Source organism: Argopecten irradians, chromosome 13 (assembly GCF_041381155.1).
Source record: "Argopecten irradians isolate NY chromosome 13, Ai_NY, whole genome shotgun sequence".
NCBI classification, from domain to species: domain Eukaryota; kingdom Metazoa; phylum Mollusca; class Bivalvia; order Pectinida; family Pectinidae; genus Argopecten; species Argopecten irradians.
Window position 1 is genome coordinate 24996372 of NC_091146.1, and position 21229 is coordinate 25017600.

Below are 21229 nucleotides of genomic sequence, written 5' to 3' on the forward strand. Positions count from 1 at the left end.
AAAGACAAAGAACCCTGAACCGATAAAAACACTCCATAAACAGGCAAGATACAGAAGTCCAGTAAAGAGAAAACTGTTTAGAAAAAAAGAACATCAAAGGTAACGGAATGGAACGAAATAAAAAGAGGAATCAAACAAGAAGCCCATGGGTCTTAATGGTCATCGTGAATATTGGGCACAATACAACATAGTCATTTAAAGTGTTTTAGCCATTTTGACCCCTGTGACCTTGACTGAAGATCAAGGTATATATGACAAATATACAAATATGGTATCCTAGCAAGTCACAGGCCTAAAAGCAGGTATCTAGGCTTCTTAGTTACTCACAAAAAAGTAATTTGAAGATTTTAACCTATTTGACCACTTTGACCTTGGATGAAGGGCAAGGTCATTCATTTGAACAAACTTGGTAGCTCTTCATCCCAGCATGTCAAACGCCTAATATTAGGTCTATATGCATCCTAGTTATTATCAAGAAGTCGTTAAAGGATTTTAACCTATTTGACTTCTGTGACCTTTAATGACAGTCAAGGTCAATAATTTGAACTAACGTGGTAGCCCTTCATACTAGCATAAGGCAGCCATATTATAAGAACCCTGAGCCTTTCAGTTCTTGAAAAGAAGTAATTTAAAGATTTTAGCCTATTTGACCCTTGTGACCTAGAATAAAGGTCATGGTCATTAATTTGAACAGACTTGGTAGTCCTTTATCCCAGCAGGCTACATGCCCAATATCAATACCCTGTGCCATCTGGTTCTTGAGAAGAAGTCGTTTAAGATTTTAGCCTATTTGACTCCTTTGACCTTGGATGAAGGTCAAGGTCATTCATTTGAACAAGCGTGATAGCCATTCATCCCAGCATGTTACCTGCCCAATATCAGTACTCTGGGCCTTCTGGTTCTTGAGAAGATGTCGTTTAAAGATTTTAGCCTTTTTTTGACCCCTGTGACCTTAAATGAAGGTTAAGGTCATTCATTTGAACAAACTTGATAGCCCTTCATCCCAGCATGTCAGGGGCACAATATCAGTTCTCTAGGCCTCTTAGTTATTTACAAAACGTTGTTTAAATGGTTTTTAGCCTATTTGTGACATTGAATAAAGGCCAAGGTCATTCATTTCAACAAACTTGGTAGCCCTTCATCCCAGCATGCTACAGGCCCAATATCAGTACCATTGGCCTTCTGGTTCTTGAAAAGAAGTCGTTTGAAGATTTTAGCCTTTTTGACCTCTGTGACTTTGAATGAAGGTCAAGGGAATCCATTTGAACAATTTTGGTAGCCCTTTATCCCAGCATGCTACAGGCCAAATATCAGTACCCTGGGCCTTTCAGTTATTGAAAAGAAGTCGTTTGAATGAATAGTTTACGCACGGCGGACGGCGCACGACGACGGACGGTGCATAATGGCAATAGGTCATCCTGTCAGATGCCCTAAAAAGCAAAAGGTTGTCCTATGTCTCCTGCAACGGGGGACTAGTTTATGCAAAGAAAATGGAACCTGTCAACTGCACCAACTGTAGGTCCAAATGTTCTACAAAAATTTCAGAAGAAGAAAGACAGGCACTTTTCGACACATATTGGAACATGGGAGACATTTCTGTGTCAAAACACCACTCAAAGAGACAAAAATTCTGGCAAGAAGAAACTTAAGTTTCCTTCCTTCCATTTTACACTAAATGACAACACGTTCCGTGTCTGTAGGAATTTCTTCTTGAAAACTCTAGATATTGGTAAAAAAACTGTGGAAGTAGCATTGAGAAAGAAATCTCATGGTACATTTGTTGGAACTGACAGACGAGGAAAGCAAAGTTCTGGGAACAAAATCCCACAATACCTGATGAATTTGATCCACCAGCATATTCAGTCATTTCCAGTCATGGAATCACACTATTCCCGCGCTAAATCAAAGAAGCAATATTTAAGTGGAGAACTCAATATAAAAATCATGTACGAACTATTCAAACAGAAATACTTCGCTGATACAACATATCCAATTAAAGAAAGCAGATGCAGAAAATCATTTTGTGAAAATTACAACCTTTTTTTCCACAAACCTAAATGAGACCAGTGTTCCACATGTACATTGTATTACCATCAGAAAGAAAGTGGAAGTGTTGACGAAGAGACGGAGCGTGATTTTAACCGCCAAAAGAAATGAAGGAGTGGGCAAGAGAAGAACAAATGAAAGATAAAGAGAGGACAAAACATCAAAAGGACTCCCATGTTTCAACATTTGATTTGGAAGCAGTCTTGCCTACTCCATGCCCCTTGTCGGCGAATTATACTACAAGAGAAAGTTAAGTTGTTATAATATATCCTTCTATTCGCTTTCAGACTAGAAAAGGGATATGCTATCTATGGGACAAGACACAAGGAGGAAGATGATGTAATGAGGTTGGATTCTGTGTCTTAAAACAAATAGATAGCATAGTCAAACCACACAGTGTCAAAGAAATAACTTTCTATTCCGATACTTGTGGGGGCCAAAACAGAAACCAATTCATGGCCAGTGGTCTTCTAAATGCTATTAAGGAACATCAGCATTTGAAGAAGATAAATCAGAAATTCTTTGAGTCTGGCCATTCTCAAATGGAGTCTGATTCAATCCACTCAGCAGTCGAGCATGCCAAGAAGAACACACAGATATTCGTCCCAAGTCAGTGGGCATCAGTCATCAGCATGGCTCGACGGAATAAGCAATACATTAACATTCCTATGAGGTTCGAGGACTTTTATGATTTAAAAACTCTGAAATCTGGGATTGTCAATAATATGAAAGTGGGGGCGTCTGGTGGAATAGTAAATTGGCTCAACAGAAAGTGGATCCAAGTTCGTCAAGAAACGCCACACCCATTGTTTGTAAGTTATGTATATGATCCTGAACAGTTTTTAGAGATTCGTGATAGAGGACGTTGCAGGCCCCAAACAGATGTTCTGCTGACCAGCTGCTTCGAGGCAAAAAGACCAATCTCGGTGGCAAAGAAGAATGATTTGTTGTCTCTCTGTCGATCAAAAATCATTCCAGAGAAATTTCATGGGTATTATAATTCCCTGGAAACAAGCAAGGCCTTGAAGGACAAAATAGATGATATTGAGGAGAGTGATTACAACGAAGGCGATAAGTAAACAGAGAGTGGAGTTATAACAATCAAAATATGTGATGAAATAACAGTGTAAATATATTCATTGCCAATGGAATTAAATAGCATAACTTGTGAAACCATCTACAAATATTCATAATGTTTTTGGAATTTAAGTAATAGATTTGAAATAGGTAAGTGCACCTTCTACATACTTTAAATGCTATGCTACTATATTCTAACATAGATTATCATTTACTCATTCTATATATCTTCAAATATTTGATAAAATATCTTTCAAATGATTAATTTAAAAAAATGAAAACCCTTTCATGCAATAAACATTCATAAAAAATTATGTGTTTGTTATGTGCAAGAAGGAGCCTTCACAGCAGAAGTTACCTTTTAGTATCTAAATGTATGTAGCAGCGTTAATTAAGTCATATATCTAATTATAGTTGACCCTTGACCTTCATGTTATACACATATTTATTTTGTAACATGACCCTTAATATATCATTGATATAACTTTATGATTCTAATGGTTCATCCGCAACATTAAAACAAAACATGTTTTCTCAAAACTGTCAAAAATGAAGAAGGCACCTTCCTACAGTAATGGGGCGATAGTGCAGTGCGGTGAACTGAGTCTTTTCAGCCATCAGTCAAGGAAAAATCCCCATGACAGTGTGCAATCTGGGAAAAAAAACCCCAATAAATACTGATAAATTGAAACAGGAATTGCTTGATTTTCTAAAACCATCAAATCACACAGGAGCTTGTTTACGGTTTTCAGAGGGGATTTCCTTGCATTATCAGGGTACTAGGGGGGATATAATTTGTTTAAATTAAAGTTCAGTCAGACAGTCAATATAACCCTTAATATAGTTAAAAAAGAAGTGGATCTTGGAAGGGTTGCCGGTCCATTTAAGGAAAAATCTTTAACGAATTCGAGGGTCTGATTCCAAAAAGTACCTATGGGGAGTTTCGTTTAATTCACGACTTGTTACAGCCAGAAGATAATTAGGTTTATTCTGGTATCGATTCGGCGTTGTGTTCTGTTCAGTATACCAAATTTGATGCGGCGATCGAATCGGTACGAACTTTAGATCAAGGTTCTTTTTTAGCAAAATCCGATTTCAAATCAGTTTTTAGGTCACTGTCAATGTCTCCACATGACTTTGATTTATTGGGATTTAAGATTCAGGGTTATCATTATTTTGATAAATGCTTAACAATGTGATGTTCATTATCATGCAGCTTATTTGAGAAATGTTCAAGTACTTGGAAACGGGTAGTTTAAAATAAATCAGGAAAACAGTCTGTACTATATTATCTAGATGATTTCCGTTTTGGAGATAAAGCTGGTTCCATCCAACGTAAGGATTTATTGGAATGTTTCTTAACTTCTTGTGAAAACCTGGGAGTCTCTATTGCTGAGGAAAAGACGTTAGGCCCTTGCACTGTGTTATGCTTCCTAGGTTAAGAAATTGACACTGCAAATTTTACAATGAAAAATCTTGCTGTTAAAGTAGAAAATCAAGCTATTTATTGAGGCATGGTTCTTGGAGGGTTTTAATGGGGTTTCAGTTTTTATAAACAATTACTTACTAATAAAAATATATTGTTTAGGTCACACAATACGGGAGTTGTTAGCATCATTAATTCTCTACCATCAAAATCAGATCTGGATATGGAACTACTTCGGACATTTGTTTTGAGATGTTTAAAGTTTAACATGTTGTGTCAATGTTCACATTCCTGGTGTTGATAACACTATTGCAGATTGAATTTCAAGTTTGCATTGGTATATATTCTTCTACTTCTCCAGGCACAGAGCATCTATTGAAGATTGAGACTTTAATTTAGGGTAGGTTGTTCACTAATACAAAGCGGGCATACAGTGCAAGCCTGTTATTTTGTAATAAAACAAAATCCGAGAAAGATACAGTAATATGTTTGGGGTTTTGTATATAGTTAACTGATTTGAATTAACAATGTGAGAGATGCAGGCCTCCGAAGTGTCCCAGTTTGATAATTACCTTTACTGTCATCGACATCTTTCATCGTCGTCCATTTATCTCTGTATCTCTCTAGCACTGTATCGTGTTTTACCGCTGATGTGGGTGGACTGTCTTCCATTGTGGTTTGGTTTGTGGTCACGGTTTTCTGTCTGACTGATCTGGCTTCGTTATACGTCTTTTGACCATCTGTAGACAATAAAATAACACGAGTTAATAGGAGTGCAAGGATCTCTAATACCTGATACTATGTGAGAAAGATGTCACTTCTGGCAGGTCCCATGTAATACATTCATGTTGCTTGAAGCTGTACTATTCTCATTATTTTTGACACCCGAGTAAAACGTTATATGATATTGGTATATCTTTATAGTGTCTACCATTCTATTCTCTACCTATCATTGAATGATCTAGTTATGCACCCAAATGCATGACAAGAGAACAAGAATGTTTCACTGAATGCTTATTGTGAGTATTTGTTTCACATTACAATGCAATGGTCTAATAAACGCCAATGAGTTGAAGCTGATATGCTATTTTACTGCCGACGGTGACATAGGTGAGTTTTCGACTTTTGCAGTCTAAATTGCTTCAATAAATTGCAAATATATGAAAAATAGTTTTGTTTCCAGACTTTTGGTGTAATAAAATAAATACTAACTACATTAGAGGGTGACAGTGCCTAGTGCCATCCCTTGGAATATCACTGTCACCTCGGCTTCGTCTCGGGGTGACAGTTATGTCCTTGGGGTTACACTAGGCACTGTCACCCTCTAATGCAGATAGTATTTATATATTACATAGCAACCCATGATACAGGTAGATATATTTTTTTGTAAACAAAGTGATGTGTGACCGTCAATTTAAGTCTCGTCTAGGTATATTATTTCAAAAAAGGGTATTTATTAAATATAGCCATTCTGTTTTATTTTACCCGTCCATGCGACTCTTTTATGTTTTTTTCTTATTTTGAACTGCCAACTAATACTGATAACTCTGAACTTTTTCAATAACATTGTAACGTGTCATAAACCAATTAAATCAATTCCACCCATTCCCTTGTGAAAAGTGTGACACCACAGCAATTTAATCTAGCAGTTTTTTTGCCCCTGACATAGGCGTGAAGCCTTAATAATTCAACCAGCTTAGCCTTTAAAGAAGACAAAAAAAGTAATGTTGTTGCGCTGTGATGCATGTGAAGCTATGTAGTACAGCCGCAAGCAACCTGAGCGTCTTGCATGGTATCAATCAGTGTTACAGCTGTGGGCATGATAAAAGTATTTAGCTTACGGTATCTCTAAATGGTTAAAATTCAAACCTTAATTAAAATTCGGCAGGTCTCTTGAAAGCGAGAGAGAGAGTCAAACGATTTTTTTAATTGACTTCAAGTCATTAATTTAAATTCAGCTTAATTGAATTATCATATTTTTGTGTATATATGTATATATATAATAAATGAATTTATCATGCTCTTGAAATGAATAAAAAAAAAAAAAAAAAAAAAAAACACCAAATATCAAAACAAGTCTGCTTTCCCTAGCGCTTTCGCAGTTAACGCTGGAATAACAATGGGAGCGAAGCAGATCTCAAAAGGGTGCCAGTATGAATATTACCTTTAATGTCATCCACATCTTTCACCGTCGTCACCTTTTCTGTATTTGTGTCTAGCACTGTGTCCCTGTTTGACTGCTGAAGTGTCCGAACTGTCCTCCATTAGTATTTGGTTTGTAGTCACAGTTTCCTGCTTGATTGTTCTGACTTCGTTATTCGTTTCATCTACAAATGTTTAGACAATACAATAACATGAAGTAAGCCAAAGTCCTGTGGAAGTTCAAAGATGTGTAATAAATGATAATAAGTGAGGAAGATATTGTTTTATCACAATTGGAGTTATTTGATAAAGGCTCGCAAAAATTAAAATTTCTTTGACTCGTCTCATTAAATCTCATGTGAAATGAACACTCATGTAAGATCCTATATATATATTATCAGAAGATTAATACCATATGTACTAATTAATTTCATGAACGAGTGAATTGTTACAATGGTAATCGTTATTTCTTCTTACAGTGTTTTCAAACCTATCATTGGAGGATCTAGTGTTGCTACCAAATACATGTACATGTACGTATACATATTCTTTCGTAAGAACAGAAACAATACAAGGACGTCAGAAAAACTGACGTGACATCAGGATTTTGAATACGGCGGGACAAAATGACTTTTGTTATATATATGTGATAAAAAGTATCTTAAATTCGTGTTAATTTTTCGTATTTCATTATGTTCTGTCTTCCCGGATAGATCCACTATTGTATTCTTGAAGTTCCTAAAGTCCTGGGATAAAACGAATTACATGAAATCAAATTTAATTTATTCAGTGAGTTTATAAATAGTTAAAAAATAATTATAATATCGAGTCAAGTATCAAATTAAGATACAGTTAAATATATCAAACAATTTATACATAAACCATAAGCATATGAATCTTTTATCAATTTGCAGAGAATGATTGGTAATACGCTATTGAGATATATATTTACAATTAACATAGCTTGCTCAACGTTTTATCATTATTACCAGGTTCTTTGTAGCTGTTATGCGCCCCGTTAGCAAATTGACCATTTTCTGGAATCCGACACGAATCAGTCAATCCATCGACAGCGACATCGATGCTAGTATTATGATGCAGGTCACAGATAGCCATCTGGACATGTCCACACGGCGACCCTCCGAATGCCGTAGATATATTGATATCGTTGTACTCAAATCCAAGGGTGTTTGCGCTTGAAACGTCGAATAAAACGTGTCCGCATGTCAGAAACCCGATCTTGTCATCAAATCTTACAAATGGGCAAAGTGTCCTACTCATAGGCATCAATCGATTTCCACCAGAGTCGTATTCTCGTGTCGTTCTTCCGATATCACAACCCGTCTTGAGTTGATTACGATAGTGGTTGCCTGGCAACGATTGATATCCACTGAAAATGGCAACTCCTTCGTGGACATCGACTTCCATGTAGTCACCGTCTCCTGTGTCTAACCGCTTGGGGAATTCAGTCTCTCCTAATGGAACTACGCCCTTGGTACTGCAATAGAGTGCAATACACGGCTTTTTGACGATGTCTGCTCCATTGTTCTTGTATCTGACAGGGGTCACATTTATAATGCTTAAATTGCTATGCTCCATCAACAGAGATTGTTGATGACGTGATAAGATCTTTTTCGCCTTTTTTCTATCTTCAATAGACATTTTTATGAAAGTATTGTTGATGTCTTTCCACTCTTTGGTATATACATACGGATTCCGAATGATAACCACACCGAGGCTTTTCAGTGCGTAAGTAGAAGTACGATTCACATGCACTGAATAAACAATGTAAACTGGGGTCTGTCCTCCATCTTTCTCAAGGCGATGCCCTGGAATAACGGTGGTGGGTTTGTAGGTTGGAATGTGCTAATTTCAATTTTTCTGCTTGATTTGACATGAATATTTCTTCCAGTTGTTTATTATTATTAAATGTTTGAAAGCAGACATCAATGTTTTCTTCACTTGAGTGCTTTATCAGTGAGTGCACAATATCTGTTCTGCCTAGAAACGCAGCTATATATAATGCTGTGAATGTGCCTTCTCGGAGCTGCGGTACGTCTATTCCGAATAAATATTCACGAACATTGTATCCAGAGTCCCAGTTTGTGTCTTGTCGTTTTGCAATACATTCAATCATTTCCGGTGATCCATAAAGAGCCACGACATGAAGAATACTAACAACAGGACTGCTCTCCTTCTCTTCAGTCATCAACCTCTTCGAAAGGAGTTCAAACTGATTGATATCTCCCCTTTTCACAATCTCAATAACGGATTTGATATCTGAAATGAATATTGTATAACTTAAATAGTTAATTTCAAATGTGCGGCGTAATAATGTTTATTGGTATTAATATGTTTTTTTATTTTTGTAAACCCCAACAAAAAGAAGCGAATACGGATTATTTTCTATTTGCTTTCAAAACAGGGACTTTGAATAGAACGTAAACTATAAACTGGTATAAAATGCTGGACCGTTGATTAATGACGATCAATCACTAACTAACAAGCATATTTGTTAATGACAGGTTTTGATTAATATTATCATGATTTTAATTCCACTTATCAAACGACTTAAATAAGTGATTGGTGTGATCTTGATGCTGGAAACTATTAGTTATAGGTACTTTATAATTAAGTGATTAGACATGACAGTAGACATTGAGGACAAACGCACTATTTCAGAAACACAACAAAACACTTTCGATCGAATAGTTGTGTAACGTTACGTGTTGGCATTTTTTCTTGCGTTTCATTCTCAACTTCTAATTTTGAAAAATAACTGGAAATCTGATTTTCAAAGTAATCAATCCATTCAAATAAAACGAGATGTAAGCTATAAAAAAATATATGCACGTGTGTGAACTTTGATTAATGTGCATTCGCTATGCCAACACATTCTGTATAATGTTGAGAGTGTAAACACACTTGCTGTTTAACATTACATGCAGAACCGTACCATCTCCAGGACAACAATCCTGACAGATATTCGCAGCGTAAAATATTGACAGTATGCAGTGATCGAAATATACTGACTATGAAAATAGTACATCCTCACTGAAAAAAATTCAACGCATCAAATTCGTCTACATGTAGTTTTACACCAAGATCCATTTCTCAGTTGAAAATTATAAAAAGATTCCGTCGCAAACGCATAAGTATGCCAAGACGACCCCGACGCCCATCATACGGTCTTGTATAGTTTGTAGCATGCTATGTAAGTATAACGTGTTTTAGCCGCTTAAAGTGAAGAAGAGTGTCGTCGGTCACGTTACCTAGTTACCGACCTTGATATAAGTGATATCGATTATAAAATCGTTTTATTAATACAAAACACGTGCGCCTGTGAACAAAACAACCTGTATATATATATAACCGCCACCGCATTTAATTTTATAAATCAATATCTTTAAAAGAATTATAAGAAATTTCCTCTCTGGATTATTGTGCTTGTTTCAATTTGCTGCATGTGAGCATCATATGTTTGTTGGTATCTATGCAACTTTTGTAAGATAGCCATGAAGAGTTCCAATAGGGAGTCAGCAACAATATCGTATGTTCTATAAAACACAATGCTATGCTTTGCCCAAAAATGATAACGATTGTCTATATAATCAACAGGTAATTAAATTGCCACTTAGTGACTCTTTCAATACCACGTAAACTACTCTACACAGATAAGAAACAATCATTATGGCACATCTCTACCTTTATATAGAGATCAATATTATTTTGTCACTTCCTTTAAAACAACACTATTCAGTGAGAGAAACGAAATGTATTTGTATTCTTACAATATTTCAAATAAGCTATCTATGGTAAAAGCCTTTAGAATTAATGGACCTCTTTCAGGAACAAATAAATGCCTAACGACTATCTTTTTTTTTGAATTCAAAAGGCCAAATTACGGTTGCCCAGTAGATTTGTATGTCAGAGTTTATTTTTTATCCAAAAGGTTATCAAAATCGCGTTTTATGTCATCAAGCCATACTGTTTTCTTAGGATTATAAATAACTCCATATCATGATCAAACATGTGCAGGTTAGATGTTCTGCTATGTTTAAAAACAGAGGATATCGAATTTGAGAGATATTTTCGGTCACGTCAAAAGTTTGCAAACATAATCTACCCACTTCTTGTTAGAATACATCAAAAAACGTTTCCTAAAACGTTAGCTCATTATCTGAAGTTAATATTGTAAACAAACAATTGAGGGCGGGTAAATTTGTCGTTTAATGGACATTATCTACCAAGGTTTATTTAAATAACGTTACATAATAATATAAGTATGCTTGTTTTAGTTTATTAATAACATTAATATATAATTCAATACTAATTTATAAAGCTTGGTATGATTGCAAATTGATTTATATAATGATATTTTGTAGAAAGGTTATTACAAAATATGTGGGTATTGCAATACCATTATAAACTGTTCTGCAATTGAATTAGTTTCTCTAACATATCCTGTTTTAATGAATTATTTTGTAATTTTAGAGTTTAATGAGTTTCAAAGAAGTATCAAGTTGATGATGACAATCTAATAGCTTTCCCTCGTATAAGACACAAAAGGAAGGAGTCTGCATAAAAATTTGATCGAGGTATAATCTAGTGGCAACGTATGTGGCGAAGAATCTATTAGATACCATATTGTATACACTAACTTTGCCTTTGAATAATATAAATCTTAATTGTGATTCTGGAAGTAATCATTATGAGCTTGAGTCTCTACAAATGTCAATCAGAGATATCAATTGAACAGAAATAAAGGAGAAACATTTAAAGAGAAAAAGGGACTGTCTAATGAAACTAGAAATGATTTTAAAGTAATGTAATACATCTATGTTACTCTAGCTCTGTGTATTGTATACATGAATTAAACTGGCCATCTCCGATATGTATAATGCATGTTTTCATAACGAAAGTGCTCACGCAATCAAAATTCAATACGTTAAGTGATACACCTCAATCCATATTTATTGATGTTTACGATACACAGATGAGCTAATTCTAAAAAAGTAAAACTGTGACCCTCGACAAACACTGAATAACCATTAAAGCTGCTGTTAGTTTTAACCTTCAAAATTCCAATACTAAAATTCAAACTCCAGTTAAATGATCACAAAATGTTGTGAACAATCTAAAACTGCTAAAATATTGAAAATAAAAATGAGTTTTGACGCCGTGATGTCACGATGCTGTATTGAACTTGTAATTATGCAATGCAGCATCAAGGAACATGAGTGTATTGCATGGGACCAGCCAGTGTTACCCTCGACGGTATGATATAATAATGTATTGTATGCTATGCCTAAATGATTGCACTGGTCTCTGAAAAGGTGAGAGGCGGAGTCAAAATAATTAAGAATTAACAATAATATATTAATTGTAACTCAACTTAATTTAATTATTATATGTTTGAGATTCTGTATATATTTACTGATTGGAATTAACAATGTGAGCGATACAGGTCTTCGGATATGCCTTGTTTGATAATTACCTTTAGTATCATCGACATCTTTCACCGTCGCCTCTTTCTCTCGGTATTGCTCTGGCACTGTGCTATGTTTCGCTGCTGAAGTGTCTGAACTGTCCTTCATTGGTATTTGATTTGTATTTATAGTTTCCTGTCTGACTGGTCTGGTTTCGTTAACCGTCCTTTGGCCATCTATAGACAATACAATTACAACAACATAAATAAATGCAAAATGCAGTAGCGCAATAATATCTAATACATCATAGTATTGAGGAAGATGTCACTTCTGGCTGGTCCCATGCAATACACTCGTGTAGCTTGAAGCTGTACTATTCTCATTCTTGTTTGACACTCGAGTAAAACGTTATATGATACTGTTATTTCTTTAAAGTGTCTACAATTCTATTCCCCATCTATTATTAAAGGATTCAGTCATGTGCCCAAATGCATGTCATATACGTATACATATTAGACTTAAGAAATGTTGATATAGTTACGAGATGAATAAAATCTTAAACTCGTTGCAACGTAATATTACATGTTGACCTTGGTGCCATGTCAAATACTCGTTTCATTTATTGTATCTCATAACAATCTATGTAGATAATATGTGTGTAAAGAAAGCGATTTGTGACCTTAAATACATTTTTTTATTATCTCATCTATATTTTGTTAAAGGATATTTATTTACTATATCCATCCTGTTTTATTTTGCAGTTCCATGCGACTCTTATATATATATATTTTTTAAATTTTTGAGTTGCCAACTCTTACTCTGATAAACCTGAATTTTAGTATTTTCCACTGCCATAGGCTTGAAGCCTTTACAGTAAAATGAAGTTAGTATCTTAAATTAAGACAAATAAGTAATTTTGTGGCGCCATGATACCACGAGGCTGTATTGTATGAGTAGCTATGTAATACAGACTAAAACAACCTGAGTGTAAGAAAGAATAATTCATCTGATGGCATCACTATATAGCTGACATCCAAACCTGTAAAAAAGATTTTGCAGGTCTCTAAAAGGTGAACAAATTTAAAATTAACTTCAGTATAGTATTGTAAATCAGCTTAATTAAATAACCAGACTTGTTGGGCTTTGAATATGTATTAACTGATTATAAACAACAATGTGAGCGATGCAGGTGTCAGGAGTGTCCTGATATGAGTAGTACCTTTTGATAATTTTACATCTTTCATCGTTGCCTCTCTCTTTGTAATGCGTCCTGTTTTACTGCTGCTGTGGATGGACTGTCTTCCATTGTGGTTTGGTTTGTGGTCACAGTTTCCTGTTTGACTGCTCTGGCTTCGTTATCCGTCACTTGGCTATCTATAGACAATGAAATAACATGAATGAATGCACAGCCCCGTAAGAGAATGTGTTCTCCGCCAACTATTGAAGGATCTAGCTCTGCAATGTTACGATGATATTGTAATTTTGTCTAATAGTGTGCTGTTCTCTTTTCGGCGGTAGTCATTGAACGATTTAGTTCTTCACCCAAATACATGTACGTATACATATTCGGCCCGTATAAATTAAAGAATGATGATATGGCTGCCAAAAGCTCATAAAAATGAGTTATACAAGTACCCATGTAATTCGTCTTCATTTACACAACAAGATAGTATCAACTTGCTTTACTAATATATAAAATAGCCTTGTACGTCTGGAATAGAATAATTTCATCAATCAAGTCCCGCTAACAAGCCGACATATGTCTTGGGGGCCACCAAGGGGAAACTGACGATTAACAGGTACTCAATCTAATTTGCATGTATAGTCCAATATCGGCGATATTCAAAAAGACTTTGAAGGTAATAGGCAGATAGGAAATGAAGTCTAGCATTAAATCGGCCCGACCAGCCCCATCTACACACATTGACTAAATGTTCTCGTTGTTCCGAAACGTGTTTAGAAATTACTGGTGTCAATTGACTTTGAAGTTTCATATACTGCTTTACAACAGCTCTTCACTGTGTTGAGTGCACAGATGAACTTTCAGGAGTCTGGGTATGCCTCTCTCGTATTTAGGGACATTTAAATCATAATGCTGAAGAAAAACGTGTCTTCATTCTATGGGGACAGTTTACCGAACCTATAAAACCTGGTGGTGGAATTTCTGCCACACGCTCTTGGGCTAAAGGTAATCAATCATCTTAGAGACAGTCTAACTATTAAATAAGGGGATCGTACTGGAGAGTCCCTCAACGATTATTCTAATTAGCGTTTTCGTGGATGTGGTCCTTCCTCTCCGACATTCGATAAGGATAATTAATAGCAATTACCATGGATTATCCAGAACAGCATTTATCGTCTTGGTCTTATATACAAGCAGTATCAAATTGGATCAGAGATGATGTTGACATTCCCTTCAACAAAGTACCTGAACTTTTTTAATCATACTAATCGTACATTCACTGCGAAGGAGCAACAAAGTGAAATAAAATGCTTAGAGACTGCTGGTGTCATTAAAACGCAATAAAATCACTCAGGCTTATATTTGGTTTTAGACACTTAAAAATCCATGTTAGCAAAAACACGTTTTCAATATCAAGATATCAGTTGTTTTATGGATATTATCCAACCAAATGACAATATTATCACTATGGATATCAAAGATTTTTTTTTTTCACGTACCCATTTTCGGGAACTCTCAAAAGTTTATTGTTTTTTCATTCGAGGGTAAATCATAGAGATGGTACATGTTACCATTTGGGTTGTCTGTGAGTCCGTATTTCTTTTGTTAACCCATCAAACATATTGTGAATACCTTAGAAGCACCAGTGTAAGGGTATATGTCGAAGCCTTTATTTTGTTTGCTGATGAGAATAGTATTTGTGGCCACAGAGATATATGCTTTTGACATTACTTAGAAACCTTTGATTGCTATCAATAATAGTGAAAATAGTAAAACAATCGGGCTATATTTACAGTTAACTACTGATGTCTTGACAATCGTTTTGGGGCAGACACATGTAGAATATAGAAAAACAAGGATTGTAGACACTATTGTTCGTTGCAAAAAACAAACTGCCGATAATTGATGAGAGTATACTTATCAATGGTCTCCTTCCTTCCGTATATTCGAGACAAACATATTCAAGTTTTAACAGATAAAACGTCCACACCAGTCAATATATTTTTGCAGGAAGGTCGTTGTCCGGACCTCGCACGTAAAGCCGCACTTTTCGACTATGGGGTTCTCACAGAGTAGATTACTGTGCTTCGATGTCAAACGTCCAGACACCGACATACAACAGTTGGTTCTACGAATAGATTGTCTGGCACAACAAGACTGGGCGTATCACAACAACTTCATCGCTTTAAAAGAGCCTGATTTGCGAACAAAGCTCTGGATACACGGCCACCAGCAATTACGACTCATCCGCCAATGTAAAAGAACAGCTTGCTGTAGTAATACCTTGAAAATTGCATTTTGCGTTGGAATGATCTCCCATTATATTAGAGCGGCAAATGGCAAAAAAATGGGAACATTGTGCATTTTTTTTGATAAAAGAACGAACTTGACATGCAAGTAGTTATCGCTATTAAAAAGAGAGAATCAGGGCGGTAGCAATCGGAAAAAATGCCTACTTCCGGGTATTTTTCGAATGATCACCATTTTCGTGGCGAAACTAAGAAAACTAATGAAATACCAAGCTGCACCTTTTGATAAAAGCATAAAACTTGTGCAAATTAATTTTGTTAAGTTTTACCCACGGAAATGGCGGCCATCTTGAAAAAAAAATCGGGAATAGGTACATTTTGCAATGACTCCGGGGTGTAGACATCTTTGTGGTAGTCTAGGCTACACGCAGTCAATTTTCATAAAATTTTATGGTTGTATGAAAAAATGTATGATTTTCCCATTTGTCGCTCTACTTTAAGGGAATGGTCGAGGAAACGAGTTCTCCACAATGTTGTGAACTTTAAAACTTTACTGCAGATAATCACAGAGTAAGTTTCATATACTCAAAGTGATTATATATATAAAATTATATATAATTGACAATTGATCTGTCGAGAATTTCACTTTTGCTTGGATTCATACGCAGGCGTCTCATTTCTGTGTGTTAAAAGGCTAAAATTAAAAGGTATCATACCGTTACTGTTGAATGTTTGCAGTAAAGCCGATTGACTTTCGCCTGATCCGTAGTTGTTCTCGGCACGACACAGATAAAAGCCCTCATCACTATGATCCGTGTTGTTTATCACAAGAGAAGGTGAATCCACTGACCCTCCGTAATACTTCGTGTTGTCTATCTGTACTTCACTTGGCGTTTTCTGCTTGTCGATTTTTCTAAACCATTTGACCGAGGTAACTTTAGAGGAAGATACCACTGCACAGGCCAACACGGAAGTTTCACCAACTGCCTTCATATATCCACCCTGTCCAAGGCAAACTATTGGTTTACCAGAACAATCAGGGTCTGAAAAATATCATAAACCGGTATGTTCATATTTCATATCAAATGTAAAAACAAACAATAAGCACACCTAACTATTTGATACTGACAGTTGATGTTAAATACAAAAGATGAATAATCTAAAACATAATTATTTCACTCACCATCCGGTGGTGCTGCTAAGGCGATACTTGTACTATCTCTGCGTATCGACATTTGCTCCCCCGCTTTGTGGGCCATGCGTATAGAGCCGTCGATCAAACCTGACTGGAATCGTTCTGCCAACAGTAACGCTGATGGTTCCCATGGAAACATAGCACCCGCAATATCAAACGATATTGAGGTGTTATCTATAAAAATTAAGAAAAAAAAATGATGATATTAAAATGCTGCAGTCGACAAATTTGTATAAATACACAGCAAAGTTGATAAAGTTCGCTAGTATAGACAATTTTAATTTACTGTTTGGAAATTATTAAGCAACATTCTTAAAACTGGCTACGTGAGACCATGATGTTTATCAATTTATTCAATTTCGCTTATTTGGATGGATCCGCGAATTTAGCGAAATTTACGGTATAACAGTATAAGAGCTGGAATTATAACGGCGCAGTAAAACTATTTTGAATAAAATCACTGTATCTACTTGTAGCATGTTGAAGTATAAAAACATTTTACTTCAATTTTTTAGACTTTTTAATATAAACAACTTAAGAAATGAGAGATTTCGCGCTCATTTTAAAAATGTGTATTTTTCACGCTTTTTATGTAATCGGAACGTTTTTCATTTCACTTAAATTGCCACTGTGACGACATTTGAGACATCGTATGTTGATTGCGACTGTATATATATTACAGGGTCATTGTGATGACAATAATATGCTTATAAATATGCAATAATAATGTACTGGCCTTTTAATATTTCGGTGAAGTTAAAGTATTCTGAATCTTTAACCAGACATGCATGCTGAAACTATTGTAACAAAACGAAAAATCAAGCAACCATGACGGCCTATTTTATCATAGCTTAAGGAAGGGAAAACTGTGTTCTTGTACACTACAAGAGGGTTGAAAAAAGTAAACCATCGCACCGTTTTGTATGGTTTGTTGAATATGTCAAAAAGGAGTATGTTGAACTTTGAGACATGGTGTCAAAAAATTATTTTCTATTAACATTAATTACCAAAATGAAGCACATCATCTTGTATATATATGTCAGATTAATACAATTTTTATCGGATGCAGTAGTTTATTTTGAAACTGTTATTCTGAAGTAGAAATAAGCACACCAACCTTTAAAACGATGGTCATATTTTAAGTTAATAACTTGTGTGACTGAAAAATAATGAAACAATACTAATTCGTCTTTACGTGTTTTGATAGATACAAATTACCATTCCCAGGTGTGTAAGACCCTTAAACTATTGTTTATACCTTCCATGCCGTTTAAGTTCCTTGGCGTTGCACCTGTTCTGTCTAACGGCTTATCCAGATTTGAATCTTGTCGATGGTGTACCACGAGTTCCTGGTTTATTGACATTATTTCCGAATTTATTGGAATTGTTTGGCCATTGGTTGATGTAATGTCTTGCTTATACGCTAGGTGTTCAATCCTCGCTCTACTGGATTCCATTGCAACTGTAAGTATTTAAACAATATAGCGTGTACTAGTAATACTGTTGTCATGGAACTATTCCATATAAAACACACATTCTGAATACATTAGTCTATTGTTATTAATGGTAACGTTTGTAACTGATCACTTTAACCCAACGTAAACCAAAGCTTCACAAAAATGCAGTTAAATACGTCAACAGGGCACGATGCCAATATATTTGGAAGAATCGCATGGATGTAAATGTTATATACTAGGCATACAATTATGAAAACTGTCTCATATTGTTGAATGCTACATACATTTTTTTAAATTTTACCATAAAACTAATCAACCAAAAACATTTATTTTTCAAATATCAGGAAGGTAGAGGATATCATGCAAACGTAAACTGCGGTTATCGTTTCCTTAGGTAGTCAACTGGCGTCATAAACATAGTACATTAACACCATTCGAAAATAATCTCCGCGCCTATTTTGCCGTATATTACACTTCAGACATTTTTGCTGTGCTAACGTTCGTTCAGCAGGTAACCGAACTACAGCACATCACCACCAGATAGACATATTAACAACTCTTCCCATATCCCATTATTCATGCTATTGACAATGGAGTATATATGCGTTAATGATTTGATTCCTTTTATCCTAGGAAAGGGGGCGTCGACCCTGTTTACGGGAATGGAGTTCATACCGTCCACATTTTTGTAACTATCCTGTGCTGTACATTGCATCATATCAACAGTAACTATTGGAAGCTAAAGTAAAACAAGAAGAGAAATGTATATTGTGACGTGAACTTCACCTATTTAATCCATTGCCTTATATTGTTGAATGATCCTTTTTAAAACTAATTGGCAGAAAAAATAACATATATCAATAAACGTTATAAAAAATATAAGGAAAAAATATCGTGTGAACTGGTGCAAATACAACGCAATGTATGTAAAACACTGTGACGTCATCAGTCGCCATCATGATATTCTTTTTGCTTCAATGTTATAGTATATTTGTCATTTGTATATTTTAAGCATTTCCTCTAATGTTTCAGTATAATGACACAATTCTAGTTCTTTTATGTTTAAAAAGTATCTGTAAACTGGATTTGCCCAATGAATTTGACCAGTTATCTACTCAAATCATATAATAGCTAATTCATCTGTCAAGTAGAGGTTATTTAATAGAGTTGATTAGGGGATTACTGTCAATACCTGACTTAGCCTTTTTGGTCCAGACTTGTCTGACCAGATTAGTAAATAAGATTTTTGTTTAATGAGATAATTGTGTATACCTCCATCCATGTTGAGATTGTTAGGCCCCACCCATTAATGCATTAGAATATGAAGTTTTGTAATATTAGAAATGTTTGATTAAATGACAAAGAGGTATAATTCAAATGAATAAGTTGGCAGTTGAAAAGTATGTGAGAAAGACAGATATAGTCAGTATCAGTGTCGGAGAGCGCGAGCTAGGACCAAAAAGGTGTAAGAGGTGTGCTGATCTTTACAAAGGACTAATGCCTCAGATATGCCCAATATTATAGTATGGGCCAGCATACCCGACATAGAATGTAAAGTTATGAGCAATGGAAAAGAACTACTAGAAAAGGACAGCTCCTGTGTTTGGTTACCAACAATTAACAGTTCACCAAGTGTGCAATCATATAGGGGGGTTTCGGAAGGGTGTGACTAATGCGCTACCACGCTAGCTCCCCAAACTAAATAGTCATATCATGATGGATCTCCCAAATATAGAAATCGAGAAAATACCTGAAACTCCAGCAAACAATTGGTGACACATAATGTCACTGAATGATGGACAGTATTAATTCCTATGCGATGTGTGATTTAAAATGCAATAAATTATCGAGTAATCAAAAATACCTTTACTGAATACAAGTAGGAAAGTTGGCGGACTTTTACTTGATCCGTACTTGTTCCTAGCATGGCACACATACTGCCCAACATCTTCCGGGCATGTGTTGTCTATCACGAGAGACGGTGTCTCAATCGATCCTCCATAATATTTCTTATTGTCAATTTCTATCGCAGTTTTTATTCCCTCCTCCTTGTTGATTCGAAACCATTTGACCGATGTAACTGGTGAGGACGATAACGTTGTACAGGTCAATATTGTAACCTCCCCAGCTGTCATTATATAACCGCCTTGTCCAATGGCAACTACCGGTGTACCTAAACAGTCAGAATTTGCAACATAAGTCATCAGCATTAGTGTTAAGTTTGAGAACTCATAAAAAACAAACCTCATTAATGTTACATGTATCTCATGTCAACAAAGTGGTGAAGAATATGATTATATGTGTCAGTACCGTAACAATATAATTAAGGCATGTCGATGAGATTAGTATAGCCAAGTGAATAGAACATAATGAATTTGGCGTGATATAGTCAGGGATATCCTGTTATGCTGTGTGTTGGGTGTATGGCGTTTTATGATGCTTCTTTTGAGACACAGCAGTATACGGGAGGCTGTGGTTGTAAACAGATCCCGGAAACAGTTAAAGAAACTCAGTTTATATGATTGGAACATATTAAAAATGTTTTCTATTGTATTTTGTCATGAATAATTTGTGATAGGGTCAGTTTAAATACTTGTTTATTTAACTTCCATTTCCGAATTCTGGTTAAGAAAAACGGGACTCGGAAAAAGTTTCTAGTGCCGTATAAGGAAAATTTCATTTTCGATAAAATCAGTCGATGTGCATTAGACATCTGAGAAATGTTGCCTGATGTCTTTTTCCATGGGCTACTATTGATATTGCTCCACGAAAATGAAAGTAAATTGAAAACGTATTTAAACTGATTTCATCACAAATTATAAATGGCAAAACACAACAGAAAACATTTGTAATATGTTCCAATCATATAAACTAAATTTTCATTTTAAAACAAAATCCTTAAATGTTTCCGAGTTCCATTCTACTCTTACAGAACTCGGAACATGGAAAACAACTACAGCCTCCCTCAGTAGATTATAAGACTCTTTCATGTGTGGGATATTCTACCCGAGGGTCGCAAAATGTT

General features: G+C 35.4%; 1 protein-coding gene and 1 pseudogene across 2 annotated transcripts in view; one reads left to right on the forward strand and one right to left on the reverse strand.

Annotated features, from left to right (window-relative positions):
• LOC138306705 (contactin-5-like) overlaps positions 1–21229 on the reverse strand; it is a 41989-nt gene that overhangs the window by 3949 nt on the left and 16811 nt on the right. For both annotated transcript variants that reach the window (XM_069247167.1, XM_069247166.1), the window contains exons 8-16: positions 20069–20377; positions 18006–18209; positions 16736–16921; positions 16269–16595; positions 13340–13494; positions 12189–12356; positions 7681–8971; positions 6714–6876; positions 5122–5289 (exon numbers count right to left, since the gene is read on the reverse strand). In XM_069247167.1, the coding sequence (XP_069103268.1) occupies positions 13361–13494; positions 16269–16595; positions 16736–16921; positions 18006–18209; positions 20069–20377 (1160 nt within the window). In that variant the 3' untranslated portion in view covers positions 5122–5289; positions 6714–6876; positions 7681–8971; positions 12189–12356; positions 13340–13360. The remainder of the gene's footprint in view (positions 1–5121; positions 5290–6713; positions 6877–7680; positions 8972–12188; positions 12357–13339; positions 13495–16268; positions 16596–16735; positions 16922–18005; positions 18210–20068; positions 20378–21229) is intronic.
• LOC138305745 (uncharacterized) lies at positions 1491–2061 on the forward strand (annotated as a pseudogene).